This window comes from Pholcus phalangioides, unplaced genomic scaffold (genome assembly GCF_987345545.1).
Source record: "Pholcus phalangioides strain wild (caught in Gottingen) unplaced genomic scaffold, Ppha-v1.0 ptg000024l_1, whole genome shotgun sequence".
Taxonomy (NCBI): Eukaryota; Metazoa; Arthropoda; class Arachnida; order Araneae; family Pholcidae; genus Pholcus; species Pholcus phalangioides.
The window spans coordinates 25,182,322-25,206,309 of NW_028301616.1; the positions used below are offsets into that span (position 1 = coordinate 25,182,322).

The 23,988-nt window shown below is 35.4% G+C and overlaps 1 protein-coding gene across 5 annotated transcripts in view; it reads right to left on the reverse strand.

Annotated features, from left to right (window-relative positions):
• pum (pumilio) overlaps positions 1-23,988 on the reverse strand; it is a 134,366-nt gene that overhangs the window by 24,763 nt on the left and 85,615 nt on the right. For all 5 annotated transcript variants that reach the window (XM_089251033.1, XM_089251030.1, XM_089251032.1 and 2 more), the window contains 11 exons: positions 17,846-18,032; positions 14,328-14,537; positions 13,929-14,066; positions 12,509-12,802; positions 12,102-12,365; positions 11,540-11,678; positions 11,270-11,401; positions 10,915-11,173; positions 10,397-10,534; positions 6,344-6,591; positions 5,202-5,285 (listed from right to left, as the gene is read on the reverse strand). In XM_089251033.1, the coding sequence (XP_089107159.1) occupies positions 5,202-5,285; positions 6,344-6,591; positions 10,397-10,534; positions 10,915-11,173; positions 11,270-11,401; positions 11,540-11,678; positions 12,102-12,365; positions 12,509-12,802; positions 13,929-14,066; positions 14,328-14,537; positions 17,846-18,032 (2,093 nt within the window). The remainder of the gene's footprint in view (positions 1-5,201; positions 5,286-6,343; positions 6,592-10,396; positions 10,535-10,914; positions 11,174-11,269; positions 11,402-11,539; positions 11,679-12,101; positions 12,366-12,508; positions 12,803-13,928; positions 14,067-14,327; positions 14,538-17,845; positions 18,033-23,988) is intronic.

Sequence of the window (23,988 nt, forward strand, 5' to 3'; positions counted from 1 at the left end):
CAGATGGCTACTTAACTAGATTCAACCATCCATGTAAGGTCCCATTCAGTGCACACATGCTCAAAGGAAAGATCAAGATATTTGGTGCCTTTGTGGTGTAGGGCACTCTGTTTGTAACTAGCTGTTACAAACCTTCGAAGGATAGCTGAGAGTGATATCGTCCTCCGATGAATGTGTTGTGTGATGTTTAAATTTAAAAAATTAAGTAATTTGAATTTACTATTGGCCATTTAATTCATTATTAAAATTAAGCTAATTTAAATTGCCATATTCTGTTAGGAAGTAGTACGATCTGTATGTATCATTGTTTTTTTTATCTGCTGCGTGTGGGTTCTCTAAACAAATCTACAATTTTACACCAAACAGGGCCAGACTTGAATGATAGGCTACTGTAAAAGTTTGGCAAAGCTGGGCAAAAGAAATGCTGGAGTGGTTGGAAGTTGGGTAAAATGGTTCGTGGACCTCAACAATATCTTTTGGAACGTTTACTTTGGTTGCAAAATGATGCATGTTTATCCCTTTATATAGATGATCCATTTTTGATAAGTCTTTGTCCATTTTTGATAAGTCTTTGTCCATTTTTGATAAGTCTTTGTCCATTTTTGATAAGTCTTTGTCCAATTTTGGGCTACTGACCCATATACGTCTTGCATTTTGTATGAGTAATACACTATCTACCAATAAGTATTTGGACACCTGTGATAGAAAAGAAAAACTAACTTTATTCAAAATCAATAGTTGGTAGAGCCTCCACGAGAGGCAATTACAGCGTGAACCCTCCGGGGCATACTTTCCACAAGTCCTTGTGTGACGGCTAGTGGTATTTTCTTCCACTCAGCTTGGAGAAGACATGTCAGTTCTTTCACCGATTTTGGACGGGTAGGGCACCCCTTAATTCGGCGATCCAACTCGTCCCAGAGGTTCTCGATACGGTTCAGGTCTGGGCTCTGGGCAGGCCAGTCCATTCGATGAACCCCATTGGCACCATACCAAGCCTTGGTTAACCTCGCAGTATGACAGCTGGCATTGTCGTCCTGGAAGTAACGGGGGTCCACCCCGTAAAACTGCCACAACGTAGGAAGCACATTGTCATCCAAAATAGTGCAGTAGGTATCGGCGTTGAGCTTACCATGAATGGGGACCAAGGGTCCCAGTCCACACCAGGAGAAACATCCCCAGACCATAATTCCACCTCCGCCGAACTTGACTGTTGGCACAATGCATTCTGGCAGGAGACGTTCTCCAGGCAGACGCCAGACCCAGCCATCCGAACGGTAGAGGGTGAACCTTGATTCGTCGCTCCAAAGAACCCATTTCCACTGATCTACGGTCCAATTTCGATGTGCTTTGCACCACATTAACTGAGCAACGCGGTTGGACTTTGTGATCAAAGGCTTATGGGCAGCAGCAAGACCATGAAAACCGATCAGATGTGCTTCCTTACGGATGGTATTCATTGAAACAATACTCCCGGATGCCTGTTGAAACTCCTCGCGAATGAGGGCTATCGGTTGGGTGCGGTTCTTCAGAATTTCTCTGGACAGCACCCATCGGTCTCTATCTCCCAGTTTCGTTGGTCTGCCGACTCGGGGCAAATTCCGACAATCACAGCTCACCTTCCACTTCTTAATCACATAGGCCACTGTTGATTTTGGGTACTTCAGCTCGCTAGATATGTCCCTTAAGGATCGGTCAATTTTGTGATACCCGATAATTATACCTTTCTCGAAATCAGAGAACTCCGAACTGCGTGGCATCTTGCATGCGACTAATGCGATGATGTTTCCTACACGATATATACCGGCGGAGGGCGTGACGTATCTCAGGACCACAGATATCGTCATTTGCATAGGTGTACAAATACTTATTGGTAGATAGTGTATTAGATGGTGCATTTTTGTTTATTTGTTTCACAATTTTCCTACGCGGTATTTTCTATCTAGCTGGTCATTGGAGGAATTTTATATCTATTTGTGAATTTTATTAATTTTTTATGTATCAATATTTTTTTCCCACTTGTGTAATGATTTATTTGTTTTATGTGCCTTTCAATTTCCCAACATGGTATTTATGTGCCCCTTGGAGAAATATTGACTTTTTATGTGTGTCACACAAGGTTTTTTATATAATTTCCTAAACTAATAAATTCATTTTTAAATAAATTGGGGTTTCTATTCATTGTTCAAATTTTGACACATGAAGTAATATGAAAAAAAAAAAACTTACCTCAATGTGATCAGAAGTCGTTCTTCTGGACCTATACATTCTCGCATGTTGGTATTTTGTTTCCTTATAGCTGGCGAAATAATTGCCATTAGCTCACTAAGTCTCTTTGGACATTCTATAAAATGCCATAAACTTAGCATCACTTTCTTGCAGTTCTCTTGCTGCCACAAACAGCCTGCTATCCAAGTTCTTTTCAATGTAGGGATGAACCCAATGCGTTCTATTTTTTTTTTTTTATAATTTTTTTTGTAGAAATAGAACATGACGATAGCCTCCTCATCGCTAGAACTTTACATATTTTAACAACGAAAAATAGAATATATGTGAAAAAATAATACCTTTATGTAACGCATAAAATAAGGAAGAAAATTACAAGGCAGAGAGCAGGTGGAAGTGGCAGGAAAGTAGGAAGACCATGGGTACAAAGGAGAAAAAACGTTCAGTTCGCTGGCACAAAAAAATCGGCCCATTGGCGGATGCTAATCGTATGAATCGCCCATATCGTTGGAAATTCGCCACAATCGCTCTTGTCTCACCGCTTGACTCGATCGCAGAGTAATCACTCCGTGTGCGGAGGCTCTTAGTGAAATCTCGATATAACGATATTCTGTGGACGAAGAAAAATATTACAGTAGAGCCAAGGGTGTACCCAGGATCTGAACTTGGGGGGGGGCGGCGGCAACTGCCCCCATAAACCCTCTGCCCCTTACTGGGTACGCCCATGAGTAGAGCTGTTATCGTTAAATTGAAAGACTTTGAAATTGAATACCGACCACCAGGGCCCGCAACTAGATGCTTGATTAGCTGAGGCAAGCACACATTTTATCATCCCCATTTAATGTTCAACAAGACGTTAAAAACTGAAATTTGCGTCCCCTTCTTGGTCCAATGCAAGAAACCCACTTGTTCTCCTCACCCCACTTATGGCCCTGTGACCATGGACCACCGGAAACTTCGCTATCATAAAATGATTTACCGCTCAGCACTTTTGTGTACTACAGAGAAAGTAGCTTTGTGGCAACTTAATAACAAACACTTTCGAAAGGTAGATAGCGCAAAATACCAATGTTTATCAACCCCGCTCAAAAGAAAAAAAACTGTTGAAGAATTTAAAAATATATAGCAGGGGAATTTCAAGCAAAATATAAAAACAATATCTTTGTATACTGGTTTCAAATTCTCTAAAACAATATCGTTATAGAGGGGATTTATAGTGGTACATGATATCGCTTAATAGACAGTTGAACACTATACTAGGCAATTCCAAAAACATGATTTAACAAATATGATTGTAGAGGCATCTATCATCCAGTGTAGTTGTAGTGAGGTTTTATTGTAGTGAGGATTTACAGAGATACCTTCTTCTCCCAGAACATGGCTCGCTGCTGTCTCAACGAAGAGATATAAGCAGGTGATCAAAGACATGGGGGCATGGTGGAAAAAAATTCATAGATATACAGTCGAATCCTGTTATAACGAAGTACAAGAGACAGAAGAAATCACTTCGTTAAAACGAAATTTTGTTATAAAGGAATTCCAGGCCTTTGCATTGTTCCTATGCAAATTTATCTGGGGAATTAGAAAAGGGTTCGTTAAAATGAGATTTTCGCTATAATGGTATTCGTTAAAACAAGATTTCGACTGTGGGCCATACTTTCTTTCAAGATAATTTTTTTCGAGAGGGAACCACTTTTACCCAAAAGGGACAGATTTTTTTAATACCTTGGGTCCCAGGTAAATTAAGAGTGCGGTGGCATCTCTGAGGCCTATGTATCCAACTGCTTCACAATGCACCGGTTTGTCACCTATACACAAAATGTGCACCATAATGATGAATGTTACTGTCTACGACCATATGGTAGTAAATACAAAATTATTTTTCCATTCAGACAGATGTTTTTAATAACTCTACTTCTTAAACTCTCGAACTAAGCAAATGAAAAATTAATAAACCAAATGGTCTACATAACTCTTCAAATAACCTTAAAAATGATACAATTTCTGCTTTGGCAGAATCATTAATTGCAATCTATGAAATTTGTAATATTTGGCAACATATCGATGATTCCCTACTCAATTAAAATCAATTGACAAATCTGGTTGATAGGATTTAGTGAAAAAAGTAGGACTGAAGTAGGACATTTTGCCAAAAAAGGAGGACGAGTAGGAGCCCCGGATCTGGTGCACCATGTTTTTCGAATGTAAATATGTAAGTTGTTGCTTCCAGCTAAGTATGAGGCCAGGAACATCACTTTGTCCGGGAACCTGTGATGTTGAAATGGCCATGCATTAAATGCCCAGGGTAGGCATGGACGCAAGCGTTGATGTGTCGGGAAAGTCAATCTTATAGATTTGATGGATTGTTAATTATTTTACGCAGACATATTTTTTCTATATTCAGCTCTCAAAAGGGATGTGATGACCGACCTTCTGGATTTGTGCCTGCTCCAGGATTCCATATATTGATCATATTTAGGAAATTTTTGTTGATTATAAATTTAGTTTATTTAAATTCAATCCTATCTAAGTAGATAGGGTCTCTATCTCAGATGAGGGCAAGGGGTGGGGGGCAGGATAAGGTGGGGTCATGGGCTGAAAAAAAGGTTGAGAAACACCAATTCAAATCCTAATTTAGACACAATCTAAATTGGCGTACCTTGCCCATGAATAAAAAAATTTTCTTTTCAGTTCATAACTGTGAGGGGGTTGGGGAGAAGAATTTAGAATTTTAGTTGACGTAACAGTAGATGCTTTCAAATTTTAAAGCTTGCTTTAATACCAGGTTTTTTTGTATCTTCACTATTAGTTAATCGATGATGCATTGCAAATTGCTATAATGGGCCAGTTAGTGAAGTTCTTGTAATGAGCCAAAAAATTTTGGAAGATGAAAATGCAAGAAAAAACTCTACATTATATAAATTTATCATACTCCCACTGAAAATGTGCCAAGACTTGGAAGAATTATTTAAACTCACCCATCAGTGTATGTGCAAACTTCTTCTATGAGTACAGCTCTCTCAGCTCTTGATGCATGAGTGACACATTTTTCAACCACATTACTATAGAAAAAATGAAGTTTAAGAATGAGGAAAATCCAAATAAAATAAAAATATTCAATTATCGGGTTCTCTTAAAAGATCTGAATGTGCTCCCATCAAGCCATTATAAACAAAAGAAAAAATTAGCATATTAGTATGTTTTATTCTTATTTATTTTATCCTAGTACAATTTATCTAGTCTGGAGGAGAAAAATCCATCTTTGTCTTTTAACATCTACACCAAACAATTTCCTGCTTAATGAATTCTGGGCCCATCAGTAGGTCTGCAAATTATTTATGACTCCTGCGGAGCAGTGAAATTGTCAACCTATTTTTGTTGGTCTGCAGATGTAAAATGTTGAAGAACCATGTAATAAATATAACAGTTCAACTAAGTTTGAGTTTCATTAACTGCATTTACAAAAGGAAAAAAAACTAACTGCAACTTTCAATCACATGTGTGAAACCCCTTTTAAAAATAATCAAAGTAATAAAAATATCAATATGATAAAAAGACACGATAATTCATTAGAGCTTGAACTTCCAATGCCATCATAAAATTTTTATTATAATATGAGACACAGCAGCTAAAACCCATTTACGAGATCCATTTGTGGTTTGGTTGTAGCAAATGACAAAACACTTAAACCATAAGGGATGATGTGTTTAGCAATATTTGATATACTGTATTTTCCTCCATATAATCTGCGGATAATCTGTTATAAAAGTGGTTAAACATTAAGAAAAGCAGATTATCTACCACTGCGGACAATCTGCAGAATTGTTGTCAGCCTGATTGAACTGTAAATTGTTGTGTGTGTATAAGTAATGCTATTATTTCTCAAATAAATTTCATTAATTAGCTTACCAATGGATTGATTATTGAAACACAAGGTAAGTTTATTTTTTAAATCCTGCAGATAATACGCTGCTTCAGATTACACATGGGGTTTTTTTTTCTGATTTTACATGCAGATTATAAGCAGAAAAATACAGTAGAAGTATAATTTCATGAATTCAAAATTATTAAAACAAAAACATACATGTTGCATTTGATAATGAGGGGACTCACTCCTTACCTAGCAAATTTGTGCTGCGACAGTGTTAAAACTTTTCCACGAACAACATTCACAATCTTGCTTTTATCTTCCTGGCAACCATGCTCTAAAACATGTTGAACAACATAATTTCCATACTGGTCCTGAACAAGCTGCTCTGTATGTTGATGCAATTCTTCCAAAACTGGAGCTGTCTGCTCTGGTGTACAATGTTCCAGTATGCGCTGTATGACTCGACAACCATATGGATGAGTTGACAATGAAAACACCTACAAGAGAACATAAAAACAGATTTTCAAATCTTGTATTCATTTAAATTATATAAACTAGCACCAATAACCAAAATGTTTCAATGAATAATAAATAAAATGATGAAATGGTAATACTATATTAATATCGGGGTGGGAAGGGGTGAAGTGTTCATTTTGTAGCAGCAAAACATAGAATTTGGAGCAGCTTTCAGAGCAATACAAACAAACAAACAAACAAACATACAAATACAACGCCACAACAGGCAAATTGCCCAACGAGGTGGCTGACTTAAGAACATCATGGATCCCCGAGCCATTTTTTGGAGGCCCTACCTATGTACTACTGCTACACCACACATGCACCCCGTCCACACCCTCCTCCCCCGCGGAACCCCCAACGAATCGGTACATGCGGGAATGTGCGTGTACGTGTAGTGAAATCCGACGTGAAGTTTTTTTTTGTTTCTCTGTAATGCTTGTTATGTGTAGTGCTGCCATCTGCCACCAGTTTCTCTAACTATGAGTGAAGTGTTATGATTGAATGATTTATCGTTGTAGGACTGTTGCTCTCTGTGGCGAGACTTTTTAACGGGGAGATCGGCTCGCATTTGCGCCTTGAAGTTGGGAACCACAGAAAACCAACTTCAGCCGACCACCACTGTGGGGTTCGAACCCGGATCCTCGCATCGCGAGTCCGTCACTATAACCACTCGACCACCACAGCGGCAAAAATAAATAATAATAATAATAAAAATAAATAAATATAAATTGGAGCAACTAAAGTAATGTTAGGAAGAAAGAAATAATGAATTAAAACAATATTTGGGATTGATAAGAAGAAAGAAAAAAGCATCTATATTTTTCTTAATCTTTTCACACCAGTCTAAGATAGCCACACACTTTTTTGCTTGCTGAGGGCATTATTTGTTTAGCACACATTAGCAGTTTAAATGGGCTGAAATTTTTTTATAAGTTTTCAATTTTTTTCTTCCTTAAATTAGTAATTTATTCAATGGAAAATTTTAATTGATATCTTTATACTTTTGTGTATAGTAGTAGTAGTAGTTGGTTCTACCTATCTTCGAAATTGTCTTGCATGGATATGTAACTGGGTGTATATTTGTGTTATAGGTCTGCTGATTGACATGGCATCATTTAATTTCAAAGGAATAGCAGACTTGAAATTTAAAACCACAGAAAGCCGTATTTAGCCAATCACTACTGGGGAGGATGCAGGAGTCAAGCTACACCTAAAAAAATCCTGGAAATGCTGCAAATTTTTACCCACTAAATATATTAATATATCCTACATTTTATTCTGTTAAAATTTATATTACAGAATCATTACATTGTGAATAGTTGAGTGTAAAAAAAAAATCTTTAAAGTTTTTTCTGACAATCATTTTCTTTATTAATTCCAGATTTGGTACCACTCATAGAGTAGTGTCTGCCTCGTGCAGAGGATGGCTCTTGAGCCATTCCTGTTGATAAGGAGTAAATGAGCATGGTTTTGAAACCATAAAACCTTAAGTGTTCTTCCATAAATTAAGCAGTGTTTATGTGCTCAGGAGGTGCTACCACTTATGTTCCAAATTGGAAGAGAAAAACTAATGAGATGGATGAATATAAAGAACTGATTTTTTTTTAAATTTTATGGGCATGATTCCTCTCTGCTTGCCTCTTGTTACACTGAAAAAGAAATTGTTGCAAAATGGGAAAAAATTTCGGAAAAAGCATGATGTTTGGCGATTTAGCACTTATTTGGCAATATTGGCAATTTAACACTCATTATTTGACGAAATCTACAATTTAACACTCATTATTTGGTGGCATTAGAGATTTAACACTTGTTATTTGGCAAAGTTGCCAAGTTAGCATTCATAATTTGGTGAACTAGCTCTTTTACTCGAATAATGAAAAAAAAACTTTCACGAAACATCAGGATTTGACGCAATGATGATAGACCATGGTAATTTCTGTTGCTTGCAGTGACTTTTCCCCCCTTCTTTTGAAAACGGAACTGATTTGCATTTGCGCTTCAAAGTTGAAAGACAGTTATAAGCTATCTTCAGCTGCATGATCATGAATATTATTGGGGTTTTACGATCAAAGGAATAATAATTTAAAGAGCTGTGGTTATCCCAATCCGATTTACAAGAACAAAGTCGAGTGTGGGAACTTGCTGGAATTCGAAAAATAATAAACCTGTAACCTTATATCTATAATTTCGTAAATTTTTTCTAGACTTCTGAAAACTATTTCAAGGAGGAACCAGACTGGATTATTGGTTCGACATGATTGTGGCACTTCAAAAAAATAAAAAACCTGTTTTAAGGAAGAATAAATAAAAATTAAATATTTTTGCATTGAAAATTTTCATTGGAACAGAAAAAAAACATTTGCAGTGTTTGCAAAGTGTGAAAGCACTCATGGTTAGCCACAAGTTTTTTTCCACTACAGTACTGTACTTTGCATTAGTCAAACTATTTTCCAACAGAGACCTCTACTTTTTAAGGTCACGGGATAGTGTGACTGCGGAAGATGGGAGGAGCAAAATACACTATTGGAGCAAGATGGCATAGGATGTTCATTTTGGCGCAGTGCGGCACAATTGGTAAAGAGTTCCCACCCCTGTATTAAATATATAATATTTTTCATAATACATAGGTAGATAGAGCTTTAAATATCTGAGGTACAAGGTCAAACAAAAAATAATGTATTGGTGACCAAAATTTTCTATGTGGAATTACAAAATTAGAATGAGGACAACCCAAAATTTCTGAATTCATGTCAGCAAAACTACAAATATGGATCTTCAATATGCACCCAATAGGTGGCAAAAGGTTGAAAAAAAAGGAAATATGAAAAAGAATGACTGTTTTGGCACAATAAACAGTGGATACTATTTGAAGGAATTAAATTCACGCTGTCAGAAGAATAGGCGCATTCAGAAATTCAGCATTATTTTAATTATAAAATTAGACAATGCAAAACGGTTCCCATGGAGGAACACTCTTTCAGCCCACATTCAAAACAGTCATTCAATCATTCAACATAAGTAAAAGGGATCCAGCTAAATAAGTAGTTGGTGAGTCCATTGCAATAGAAATGAGAACTGTTTCTATCTAAGAAAAACTTAGTTAAAACTCCTGTTTTTCTTTTGTCTATTGTTTTCTTTTGTACTAGTTTTTGTTTCTACTGTTTTCTTTTGTCTTTGATAAAGAAGACAACTAGGAAAAACTTACGAAAAACTCCAGCAATTTGAGAGAATAAGGCTTTTTCACTGGGGAAACATAGTGGACCCAGTTCAACATAGTATTTTTATAGAATGTGATTTTGCTCACTTAGATCTATTCTGATAAACCAATCTAAATCAAACCACCTGGTATTTTTCAAGCATTAAACATAAGGGGGAGGGGGGAAGAGAGAAATCAATTTTGAACAAAAATGTCAAAGAAATGCCACTGAAGCTCTATAGAGTCAAAAATATTTTGAAAAAGGACACATAAAAATTTCATTCACGTCTCATGGTAATTAAGTATTCTAAATTAAATCTAAGTATTCTCTAGTAGATGACAAAATTAAAAAAACCTAGTTATAAACTGGTAAATAAATCCCTTTTTCAATGAACCTTTTGTTTGAACATGTTTTTAGAAATGAATTATTTGATTCTCAGGGATATCAGTGAATGATGGGGGGGGGGCATACTTTAGTTCTTACAGAGGGACTCACTTTCACTTAAAAAGGACCCAGACTTTTTGAAAGCTGGCATCAGCTTTCAAAAAGCAACAGTTCACTTGTGCTTTATATTCATACTACTCACCTGTCCTTGAAATGCATTAATGATGAATTGTAAAGCCATGGGATCAACACATTCTATACACTTCTGTACAACATGATTGCCATTTTGGTCTTTCACACACTTTAAAACATGTCCATCTAGTTCTTTCACAATCTCTTTCTGCAAACAAGTGAGAAAAAACAAATTTTGCTATATTTCTTTTGATATAAAATTTGATTGGATTGTTAATTACACTGAGAATTTGATTATACTATATTTAAAAATTCAAATTTTAAGTGTTGAGATTCAAAGAAGTCACTCTTTGTACTTGGGGGGGGGGGGGGAGAGGAAAAGACTTTGGCGTAAATTAAAAAATACTTTTCTGCTGTTCATACAGTTGACTTCAAACATCTCAAAATTCATATGTATTTTTTCTGTGATAGGTTAACTTCTCCATGACAGAAAAAAAGGGGGGGGGGAAGGGGGAGCTTGATAGAGATAAAAATTATCACAGAATAAATAAACACAAATATATTTTTTTAAAAAGCAAAACTACACACTTGTTGCTCTGCAGGAATAGATTCAAGAGCTTTCTGAATAACACGACACCCATACATTTGCAAAGCGAGTGGCAGAACATGTCCCTTTACTTTCTGAGCTAAGGCTTGTTTCTGATCTGTGGTGCCAAACTCAAAAAACTTCTGTATGACGTAGTTTCCAAAAACGTCAGTCATCAGGCTGTATGCTGCCCCTAGAATTTCGTTGAACACAAGTTGTTTCTCTGCTGGAGTAGCCCTCTCAAGTTTTTGTTGAATAAACCTAAAATGCATTAAAATTGAAATTTATATTGAATTTACACAAGACAAGATATAAATCTCATCCCCCTTCTCCATTTTTAACATTCTACTTGCATACCTAGAGCCATGCTGATCTTGAGAAAACTCCACAATGTGATTTGCCAAATCCCGTAGCTGCAAATTCGGGTAACGATTATTTCGGAAATCTTCTAGTAATCTGCTTCTCCCTGTTGGCTTTTCTAAACTTGAACTTGACAAATGAGAAAGAACCCAATGAATACAAAAATATATACTTTGACTTACATATTTAAAAAAAAAAAAAAAAAAAAAAAAGTGGAATGAAATAAACAAATCTGCCTCTAAATACAATGCGACTACTTAGTACTACCTTCTTTGTAGAGTTCTGTTTGGAAAAAGTGTATTTGATGAACCAAACATGCCATTGCCAAGAGGCCCATTCCTAATCATGTACTTTGCTTCAGCTCCAGGTGCTGCTGACATGAGCCTACCTCCTCCAGCCAATGCTCCTAAAAAAATTATATTGCATGCGATTTGTTTTTTAAAAATGCATCAAGATTTACAAGATAGTGACAAATACATCTATTCATTATTCATACCAGATTGTAAAGTAAAACAACCAAATCATCTTTTTACACATTTAAATAACAAATCTACATGAAACAATTTCATTGTACAAAACATTGAATTCAAAATAAAAAAAGTCTTTTGAAAAATCAACAGTATTGTTTTATTATTAGCATAATATGCCACAACAGCCATTCTACTCAAATACAGTAGATTGAAAATTTCCAATTGCAAAAAATTTTCTAGTTGGAGTTATAATGAATCCTTTTTATTTGCCAAGAGAAAAGTAGTCAAGGCGTAATTTATCCCAGAAGAATAAAAAAAAGATATACTAGTAATCAAATATACCAACAAATGCAATCTACCTAGATTTATATTGCCTAAAGAACCATTTAGTGAAGGTGGTGGAGTTAGGCTTTGACTTGGGGGCAGCATTCCTATCGGTCCTGGTCCAGAAGCTGTCACTGATCCCAAGGGTCCATAGAATTGATTTTTCTGTTGGGTCATTTGACGAGTCAATTGGTTTTCCAATCCACCAGAGAAACCAGATCCTGCCATAGTGCCAAGAGATGAAGCATCACGTCGATCAAAAGAATCTCGACGAGGTGATCCAGCAGTACCACCTATGCCTTATACAAATTAATTAGATAAAAATGAGTTGGTGTTTCTCATCTTAAAGACAATTGGGTACATTACTTGTCACAAATTTCATAATCAATTAAATGAGAAGTTGATTATTTAAAAAGGGGGGGGGAGGAACATTGATACTCACTTGTCCCTATTGCACTTAGAGATGCTCCAATGGGACCCATTGAACTTGAACCATAGCCCATAGTATTTTGTGGTTGAGCAGGGCCTAGGCTTAGACCAGAGCCATAACCCAACTGACTACCATTAGTCCCAGAAAATCCCAACCCAGAGTTGGGATGACTGAAAGTCATGTTTGAGTTGGCTGGAGATGTATACATCGTGTTGCTGTTAGGAGTGCCACTGCTGAACAGGCTTGCAGTTGGATTCTGCTGCCCCTGCGAGCCAAGAAGCCGAAGACCACCGTTGCTCATCGTTCCTACAGGATCCATGAAAGTATTGAAATTTATCGAAATTCACCAATATATAATCTTTAACAAAAATAAATTTTTATACTTTCAAAATTTATGGTCTTGAAAAAAAAAAAAACCCCATGATTCAAGTGAAAATAAATTTTTAAAAGAAATGCTTGTCAAAAAGATTAATAACTAGTCTTTAACACTTTCAGATGAGTTTTTGAACTTCTCCTATAGCACTGAATGAGAATACAATCAAGATTTATTTGATACTTGTTAGTAAAAGTTACACAATGCACAGTAGAGCCTCTATTATCCCAAAGGAAATATGGATAATGAATCCTTTTTAACCCTTTCAGTGGCATTGCTGCTTAAAGGAATAAATGCAAGTAACTATCTTGAAAGAGCTGTAAATGAGCTAAATTAAGTTTTCTACAGAATAGAGCTACCCTAGGCACTAAAGCTAACAAAGGGTTAAATATTTTAGAAGTTTCCTTGTTATATTTATGAATATTTACATAGATTTAGCAAAATACATAACCATTATTCATACTATTCCTTTAGTCATTAACCTCACATAAAATGCTGTCAGCCTGCATGTATGTTCGGATAAATGCATGTAAAAACTATTTTGATTGTTCTAGATATGGGGGGGAAGTCGAAGTTCCCCAAGTAATTAATCAATACAATCATAGTTCTTTTCCTGCTAGGAAACTGAAAGCCTACTATCACTAGATTTGACCAATGGTCAATTGGGACAGTTCTTTCTCAATGGAAATCCTTTCTGTTCACAATGTAAAAGGTGTCCTAGAAATTCTAAACATTTAGCAATGTGTTGTGCATTATTGACATAACAATAGAAAGGACTTAATGTCTTGATAATAAAATAATACCACGCCAATTTTTGACATAATTTTGACACCTATAAATATATTGTAAATTCAATATCCTGATGTTTATATTTTTCAATTCTGTTACCAATAAAGATTTGAGGTATCAAGTTTCTTATATAAAAATAACATTACAAATGACGAAAGCACTTATGGAGTATTTTTTTGTTTTTTTTAAAAAAGAAATTTGAAGATAATACTAAATTTTTAAGAATACGGTTTAAAAAAAAGTTTATACCTTGTATCACAAAATATCTACCTGGATTACTATTTGGCGCAGCAGGATTGACAATAACGTTTGGAACCAGCCTCATAGCTCCCATTCCTCTTGCACCACCCATCATTACAGATCCATTCTGGTCATAGTACGGAGGAGCCATCACTTGATATTGACCACCTGCAAGAGTGAAATATGCACATGTATCACACATCATATTTACATCATTAACTGAATTCTATTTTTTTTTTTTCATAATTAAAAAAGAAAAATTACTGCATTGATCAGAGTATTAATCCAAGATCCTAACAAAAAAAATGTTAATTGAGAAAATTTTTTTCTTCCTTATACATATCTCGACAGTGCCTGCAAGATTAAAATTTGTATTACAAATCTTAGTTCATGCAATGCCATATAAGTAATTTTTTAAAAAAACCTCACCTGGCCCTTGCATTCCTTGAGGCATGCTACCTCCACCTTGTGGTAATGGATCGCCACCTGGGCCTTGAGGTGTCATTGGTCTTGCGCCACCACCTCTCATTAACTGTTGCTGCGTATTAGGGTTTTGTCCTTGTCCACCTTGGACCATGCTAGGTGTTGGGAACATTCCCCATGGAGGCATACCATAGTATTGAGGAACCATTGCAGGACCTGGGAGAGGGGGGGGGGGAAACTTGAAATGAATGACTGTGCTGAAAAATAGTGCTATCACAAAACAGAAAAACTTCCTGATATACAAAGACATTCTTTGAAGAGAATAGGATGATCAAGTTTATCCAGACCTCATGCAGATTCAAACCTATAACTGTATAGTGATACCTCGGCTTACAAAGACTATTTTTGTGAATTTTCTGCCTGAGCTAATGGGTACAAATTCTACTAACAAACATTTTCATTGCTATGGATGCATGCACTGAGATGACACAGCCTCTTGAGTCACATTGAGTTGAATTTTAAGCTAATTATCATAAGAATTACTTGTCAATCCAGCCCAAATAACTTATATCCACCTTCAATCTTTCCCTTTGTACCTCACTTTTTGAAAGTTTTTAAACCATTTCATGAAAAATGAAAAATCAGCTGAAAGGAAATTAATTGAAAAAACATAAAAGCCCATGTTTTCAGAGCACGCGTTCTTTCAGTGCAAGACTTTAGGGATGAACAGTCCGGACATTCTAGGAGCTTATCTTTGCCCCTGCATGACACAGAAACAAGTTGACCAAATCACGAATAGATTGAGACAGCTCAACAGATGAACTTGACTGGGTTGTGTCAACACCAGCTATAGTAGATTAAAGCTGGTGTTGGTTGTGTACATAGTGTAAAATAAAAAGAAAGTGAAAGTAAGAAGAAAGTGCCTCATCATTCTGTGAATTTTCATTTATCCAATTTTTAAACTTCATTTTAGCCTTGTCAGCTTTTGTTTTTTATAGCGGTCTTGGTGTTTTAAAAACCAAAAATTTATCAAATTTTGGGACATAACTGGAACGAATTAAATGATATTCCATGGAAGCCTATGGGAAATCACGTTTTGGGTAACGAATCATTTTCATTAGCTGAGCATGGTTCATACTCTTTGAAAGTAAAAAATTCCAAGGACTATTTTCCAAGGACTATTCAAAAATTTTCCAGGCAAAATTTTAAAATTCAAGGACATTCATATCGCGGTTGATAAAAATCGTGCCGTGATTTTTCACAAAAATGAAATTACTTGGATTTTTTTTAATTTCTATTCAATATTTACTCATTTTTAATTTTGAAATGCCAATTTTTTTAAAGATATATAATTTTTTAAAACAATTATAACTCTCATTTCAACTTGTTACAATATCAAGTTCTAAAGGTCTTGCTTTTAAAAAAAGCCATTGTAATTTAATATGCAAATGACATTTAAGAAGAAATAATTTTTTATGTTTGAAACAGTATTGAACTTTGCCTTCGATAAAAAATTACTAAGCATGCAATCATATATCTAGGGTGACTATATGACCTATATTTCCTGGGACATTCCCATATTTTCATGTAATTTTGGCCATCCCGTTTTCATGAAAATGCTCCATTATTTTCCATATATTTTTAACAAAGCCTATTGAAGTTTTTATTCTTTACTGAAATTAAATATTAAAATTATTTCCCCAATCCTTTGAATTATGATAATTATGACTAAATATTATATATACGTTAATGTTTTCTCCCATAGAATCCATTAAAGATACTGCTTCAATGCAATGGTGCTTCATTTTCTGCTTGTGGTTTTTTGGCAATTTTAGAAATAATTGTAAACTTTGCTTACCTTTGTTAACATTTTTGGTGACAATTGGCGATTTTCCAGTATTTTTATCAAGGAAATATGGTCAGTCCACATATATGCAACTGACGTTCATTAATTCAATAGTTTAAAATATTTTGAAGCAATGTCTTGAACGCAATTTTTTGCTACCAGATTTTAGGCAACATCTTTTTAAGCATAGAAATACCTCAGGTATGTGTGACCATATGTCCTGCTTTGAACATAATCATGTAATCATTGTACCATTGTTGCTCTACAAATTTTCAACCTACTGGAATATGGTTTAGAGGGGTATTGAGTTGAAGGGGAACAAAAATTAATGGAAGAAATTCACACAAAATTTTTTCAAGCAGTTATAAGCACTTGAAAATAGGACTTTTCAAGGACAAAACTTGAAAATGAATTTTCTTCAAGGACTACGAACTCTGGTCAAGGTATCGCTGTACTCATTAACAGATTGGAACTGAAGTTATGTGCTATAGCAAGGCCCTAATTTTAAGGTTACATTCATGGAGATAATGGTGTAAATGTTAAGGTCCATGCAGTAAAAAGTGGTACTGGAGGTACAAATTTCACCCTTTAACCTCTCCTTCAAAATTACAAGAGGGTGTCAAAATGTGTTTGCCCTGACTGACCAAGCATCTTACAATTTATTTACAATAATAACCCCAGAAGGCATAAAATGCACTGGAAGAAAAAAAAAAAAAAAAAGTCAGAACAGGAAGCACATCGCATACGGAGTCAGGTCGAAATCCCCAATAGCGGAAGCAAATCTTGCGTAGGAGGCACATACAAGTTCTGATAGAAGACTGTCCATATTCTTGCCACACGGCATCTATATCCGTGGAAAAAGCAATCCCTTCTAGCCGTGGTATTCTTATTTGGAAGCGATGCCTACGTAGGTTAACTTGCCTGTCTATGGTCTCAAAGAAATCAAAGAAAGGCTCTCTCGATGGTAGATAAACAATTTGGTGGACTAGTTTGTAGCACATCTTCAGATCTGCAGCGATTCTACGCCATTCCAGTGAGTGTAAACCCAGAAATTGAAGTCTCTGGCAATAAGATAGATTCATTCGCTCATGCCAGGTATTCATTTAGTAAACGACCTCTGTGGCTTTTCGAGGAGCTTTATGTACTTGATTTTGTAAGGGCTCCATACTTGCGAACAGAACTCCAGAGTCAGGCGAACGTACACACAGAAAGAATATGACAACGTATGTGCATCACACTTACGGTATGCCGTACGTAACATATATGAAATTCTATTAGCTTTGCAGACTATGGTATGATAATGATCAGTGAAATCCAGAATGCGGCTCATTGCAATACCTAAATCCACGTATGTATCCAATTGCTGTAACGTTTCATTACCTAGTTGGTAATATTCAGAATTGGTGCGTCTACCTAAATGCATTGATCCACTTTTTGAATAGGTAGCTTATACTGACAACTCCACTGGAAAAGTTGTTGGCATGCAATTCTTAGGCCCCTAGTGTTTTCCACTGGAGAGAATAACTTCAAGTCATCAGCGATTGCAGTAGAGAGATGGGTGACACAGCCCGAGTAATATCGTAAGTGTACAAAGTAAATAAGATCGGGCTTGGCACCTGACATTCTCTAAGAACTCCAATTAGTATGAACAAATAGTATGAGGTTAGAAGGACCTTACCAGGCATAATAGTTCCCATAGGTGCAGCGGTTGCTGCATATGGATCTTGATTCATGACATATGGGCTTGATGCAAATGGTGCTGGAGAGGCTGTAGGGTTGGCTGCTTGCATCTGTCCTTGTTGTTGCATTGGAAACTGCTGCTGACCCATCACAGGCATTGGCTGCCCTTGACTTCTTGAATAAAGCTAGCCAAAGAGAAATAACTAATCAAATCTCCTTATAACAAAGCCACTATATTTCATCAAAAAGTTTACAGAGAAATCAGAAATATGAATAGTAATTTCTTTGAATGCCAACATATTCTAAATGTTTAATTAGGAAACATATCCTGTTGTTCGTCATTTATTAATTTTCAGATCATAGAATAGCATTACTGAAACTTAAATATAATTATAACAAAAACAAATACTTGATTTAATTACATCTTTAATTTGATTTCAATTGGAAATTCAAAATTTTTGAATTATTTTTCTATTTGCAATGCGAAAGAATTATATAATCAGAAACATTTCTGACATTTGTGTCATTACTTTCCACTGCTAAGCGCGTGCCCCACGATTCTTGGTCGGCGATGCAGGGTATAAGGTAATTAAAGTAAAAGATAATAAAAAGTCTTTGTTGGACATAAAACCGCAAAAACCACAGCCGACGTGTGTTTGTTCCGAACAAGTACAGGATTTTCTTCACGCCAGCTGTGGTTTTTGCGCTATGTCCAACATAAACTTTTTATTATCTTTCACTTTAATTACCTTACCCTGCGTCACCGACCAAGAATCATGGGACACACTTTACAGTCAAACACATCATAGCGCCAACCCCACATAGCATCACACATTTTTAGTGAACAAATCTTTCATATAGGGATGTAAAAAAGCCAGTTTTAGTGCCAACTTATTGGAATGATACAACGTAATTGTATCACTTTCCAAGAATTTTCGCAACATTTCTTCTCCCATCATTTCACCCTTTTTTTTCCAAAAGCAGTTGAAGATTTATCCTTTTCATTCCACAGTTATTATCAGTCAGCATAACAATAGTTTAGAGCAGCGGTTCTCAACCGGTGCTCCTTGTGCACTCTCCAGGAGTTCTGCGGCCGCTCGAGGAAATTTAAAAAAAAACCAGTAAAATTTAAAAAATAGTTATAAATACTAAAATTAAATCAGTAGCTTTAATGGATAATTAAGAAATGGGCCTACGGGCCTCCGCGAGTCAAAAAAGGTTGAGAACCGCTGGTTTAGAGCAAAAAAGTTTGGTGTGGTTAGGAGAAAGGGGTCATATTGAATACCTGAACGAATTTCGGGACCAAAACAAAACAACCAACATATTTAACGAAAAAAGATTTATTGATAAGGGGAAGTGTACAATGAGCATACTACACCAGTTTGTTCAAGGTTGCCAAGAAATGTTTTTCAACAATGTATTTTTTACTTGCTGGTCACTTCAAGCGCTATCATTTTCCTCAATTTGTTCCATTCAAATCATAAAGGAGTTTAGTTGTTCTTTCAATATCTGAAAAACTGGAAACTTTGGTTATTATATAACCAATACAGACTAAAAAAACAATGCCGCCATTATTTCCCTTTCAGAGTTCCCAGCAAAATCTGCTTGGTCATTTCCTTGACCAATACAGGTTTACAGACAGGTTACTTGACACACAGGGTTCCCATTCAGAAAATTAGAAAAAATAGGACCGCAGAGGGGGCATACCCCCTTAGACAACATAATCGTAGCATATGAAAAACTATCCCATATAATTTTTTTTTCATAGCAATATTTCTAGTATCCTATATGAATTATCCAATTGGGTGTGGGAAGATAAGATGGATCACACTGATAGGAGCACAATGGGAAGAAATTTAAGAACCCCTGCGCCCTAAATTATATCTTTTTTTTGGTAATATACCTTTGAAAAGCACAATATAGAGACAGTATTTTAAGATAGACTCACACATCCAAAATCGAGATGCATATAAATACCAATTTGCTTTGAACTCTCACACAGCAATAATGGAATTCACAACATTGTTTCAACATATCATGTTGATGAAATAACTGCAAGACTAGCCGGTAACAAGACATAAAAAAAAAGACTTAGGAAGTTGATGACAAACTGTCACTATAACCAGAAACAATCACATAAACAAAGGAAGTGGTAATAATTAGACAAATTTTCAAACTATATTTATCATTACAAAATTTATTGTTTTGCAAATCTTTCATTTCCGATTCATTCTAATTCTTATTTAACTTTACTGTTAATTTGTTGTTTTTTTCCTTCCAAGTTCCTGATAGTTTTGTCTCTCATGCTCTTTTTTTTATTCTTGCACCTGTAGCTTTTGCTTGATACTGAAAATCAATAAGATTGGTATATTCTATATAGGTTGGATACATTCAATTCCAGATTCTATCATATACAAGACAAGATTATTCTTTGATTATCTACATAAGGACAATGGCACTCATCACGGACTCATTATCTTATTTGTGTATGGTGTAATATGATCACAATTTTTATTCCAGATTCCTTACTGTATACATGAAATATCGTTGCTCACATAAATTAATAAAAAAAATTTCTGGATACACCCACCCCTGGGAAAGCTTCGATATATTTGTGAGATGGGAAGCGGGGTGTGTCCGGTCCTTCAATATAGCTTTTGCTTGTCTTCTGTCTTAGAAGAAAAGTCAATGGCACGAATTCCACCTGTTTCTGAAAGTCCATAATATATGTCTTTAATGTATAAAAGTGTTCCCCTTATTAGTTTCAATCAACAAAGATGTGTTTATGGAAAAGCCACTTTCAACAGATGCCATAGGTGTTGGAACCTGGGGGGGGGGGGGAGAGGAAACAAGGCTGTTTGCCCCTCCCCCAATAAATTTTATAAGAAGGCTGAGCCCCCAAATAATTGATAAATATACGATGCACATGTTCCCCTCCTATATACAGGACAACTACCAGCCTCCTATGTTTTCTTCACGTCAGCATCTCTGACAGATGCATTGCCATGTGAGAAAATTAAACACATTTCACAATTCCACAAAATTCTAGTCACAAATGAAAATATCTAAGAATTTGTTCGGGTCAATTTTATTTACATTGAGGAAATTTTCAAATCCATCTTTGAAACTAAAATTGACAGCACTTGTTAGATCAATATATTATGCTTTAGCTTTCTCAGCCACATCATCACTTATGTGGTTTGAAGGATACAAACTGTGGAACACCACTTCCTTTTTTTGGATGCCAATTTTCAGAACAGTGTTTGATGATTAATGGATCTAGTGCTGACAATCCATATACAGTCAAACCTCGTTAATGAGTCACTCTTGGGAGAGCAAAAATATGACTTAGTAAGCAGAGTGACTTGTTAAGCGGAGTAAGCCATAGCTGTGCCAATTCCTGCCTGAGGACAATTGGCACTTACAAAAAGTGACCCGGTAAGCGGAGTGACATGTTAACCGGGTGACGCACTAAGGAGGTTTGACTGTATAATACTTATACTATAGAGCAGCAGTGTTCAACCGGTGCTCCGCGGAGCCCTTGGGGCAAACTATGTAATTAGTTTTGCTTTGCTCAAAATTATTTTTTTCTGCATAGCCTATATTAATATTTTTATTTTTGTTAGGAAGCAAATATTTCTGATTGATTCAGATCAATTTCAGGAAGTTGTTTTGCAGAAGCTGCGGCCTCCAACTTATCAGATTGGACCACTCTCACAATAAATTTTCACAAGACATCTTGAAGAGAGCTTCAAACAAAAAAAGATAAAGATGTTTGGAGCTTTGAAATCTCTTTAGAAATGAGTCTTGCACTCTGAAAAAGACAGTTTTAAATTCATCTCTCACTTAATAAGGGGAATCTTTCACTGCCAGAAAGGGTTGGCAAAAACACGGGTTTTTTTTGGGGTTTCTTCAGGGTTGTTGATATTTAAGCATAAGGGAAAAAAGTTATATATCCTGTAAATAAGTATAATAGACTGGGTAATTTATGACAATCATTTATATAAGTATATTAATAATAATTAGCACAGAATTAAATCAATATTGATAAAAATTTTAGCTGGTTTGGTGTGTGTTCAAACACCTCTAGTGGAGAAACTCTGTTCCCAAATGATAAGAAATAGTATAGCAGTTTATTAGAATTATGATTAAAAAAACAAAAATCCTAACAAATTATTTGTAAGCAACTAAATTCTGAAACACATCAATCTCATTCTCTGAAAAAATAATGTAGGTTAAGCTTAATTTTTTTCCAGATATATGCCTTTGCTTTACCTGAATACTAAATAAGTTGTATTTAGATAATTTTAGTTTTTTGTATTTGTTTGCAACATTTTCTTTCCTTTAAGAGGGAAAGGGAAACAAAATAAAACAATCCATTGAATGGACTACGGTGAATAAAACTGATAACAAATGGCAAGTGACCTGTAGGTTTTGCAATACCATAGTGCAAAAGTGGAAAGAATCCGCGCTCATGTGAATAAATGTAAGAAATCGGAAGCTCATTCCTCATTTTTGTGTTCATCAAACATTGATAACGAATCTTCATGCAGTGAAGAGACATCTACTTCATTGAAAAGAAAGCAAACTCTTAAAGATGTTTCTACATGCGAAAGTTCAAATACTATTGTGGATGATGGAATATCAAAACCCAAACACCAAAGGCCAATAGGACAATTTATTGTTAAAACAAGTGACCGCCAGAGATTAGTTCTTGATCGAAAAGTATCCAAATTTTTTTATGCTAATAATATACCTTTTAATATAGACAATAGTGATGAATTTAGAGAAATGGTTAATGCTTTGCATCCGGGTTATATCCCTCCTCATAGGAAGAAATTAGCTGGATCATTATTAGATGAGGCAGATAAAACTGTTGATATTCTAATGGCAGAGGAAATGAAAAATTCAACTATTATTCTGATGTTGGATGGTTGGTCAAATTGCCAATGCTGACTCCATCATCACAATGATTATCCACACTGGTAACAGCACCCACTTAATAGATACTGTCGAATGCGGCTCACATAAGAAAACAGTAGAATTCTGTGCGGAAATAGCTGAAAGGGCTATGAATACTATCAAGCAAGTGTATAATAAAAGTGTTTTTGCTGTTTGTTGCGATAACGAGAACAAAATGAAAAAAAATTCGTGACATAATTGTCCAAAACCATCCACACGTCCTCGCTTTTGACTGCTCAGCCCATTTTATGAATCTTCTTGTTAAAGATATCACCCCTAAAAATGTGGTAAAATATGTAGTATAAATACAAAAATATTTTAGACAACACCATAGACCACTTGTGGCTTATGGAAAAAGATAGACAAAAGCCACAATTACCTAATGAAACAAGGTAGAATTCTGCAGAAGCTTGCCTTTCTTCATTCATCCATAATTACCAAAAATACGTAGAAATATCCATTGAACATGAAGACATTGAAAAAAAGTATCGTGATGTTTTTAGATAACCACAGGATTATATATAAAGAATGCGTCAACTTGCAAGTGCAGTTATCGAGTATTGGTGAAGCTCTAGATAATTTACAAAGAGATAGCTGTACTCTTGGACAGACAGTAGAAATATGGCTAGATGTATATTGGAAAGTAAAGAATTATCTTCATATAAGGAGTGTTGCACATTGATTTGAGAAAGCATTAACTCCATTTCATTTTCTTGCAAATATGACTGATCCTGCTTTGAGAAGAAAAAGATTAACTAAGGAACAAGAAGCTTCCACTGAACAATGGATCAAAAAAATAAATACAGAATTTGTTATTGCACTACAGATATTTCAAATAGAAGACGCAGATTTCTATTCAGGAACAAAATGTTTTCACAAAACGTGATAGAGTCAGTTGAAGCAAACAAGTGATGGAAAATCACATGCATTGCAGGGCAGAAAAAAATAAGATTTTGAATGCAGACTTTTGCAAATTTTTGGAAGACCTGCATTCAATTACATCCAGATCTGCATCAATTGAGTGAATTTTCTACTTTTGGACTAGTATGGTCAAAACTTGAATGTGAAAAAGCAAAGAAATTTGTGAAAGTCACTCAAATCAAATGGCGTTATTGAAAAGGATTGGTAATTGCGAGTTAAAACATTCATGAAAATGTTTATTTTCTTTACTTGTAAAAA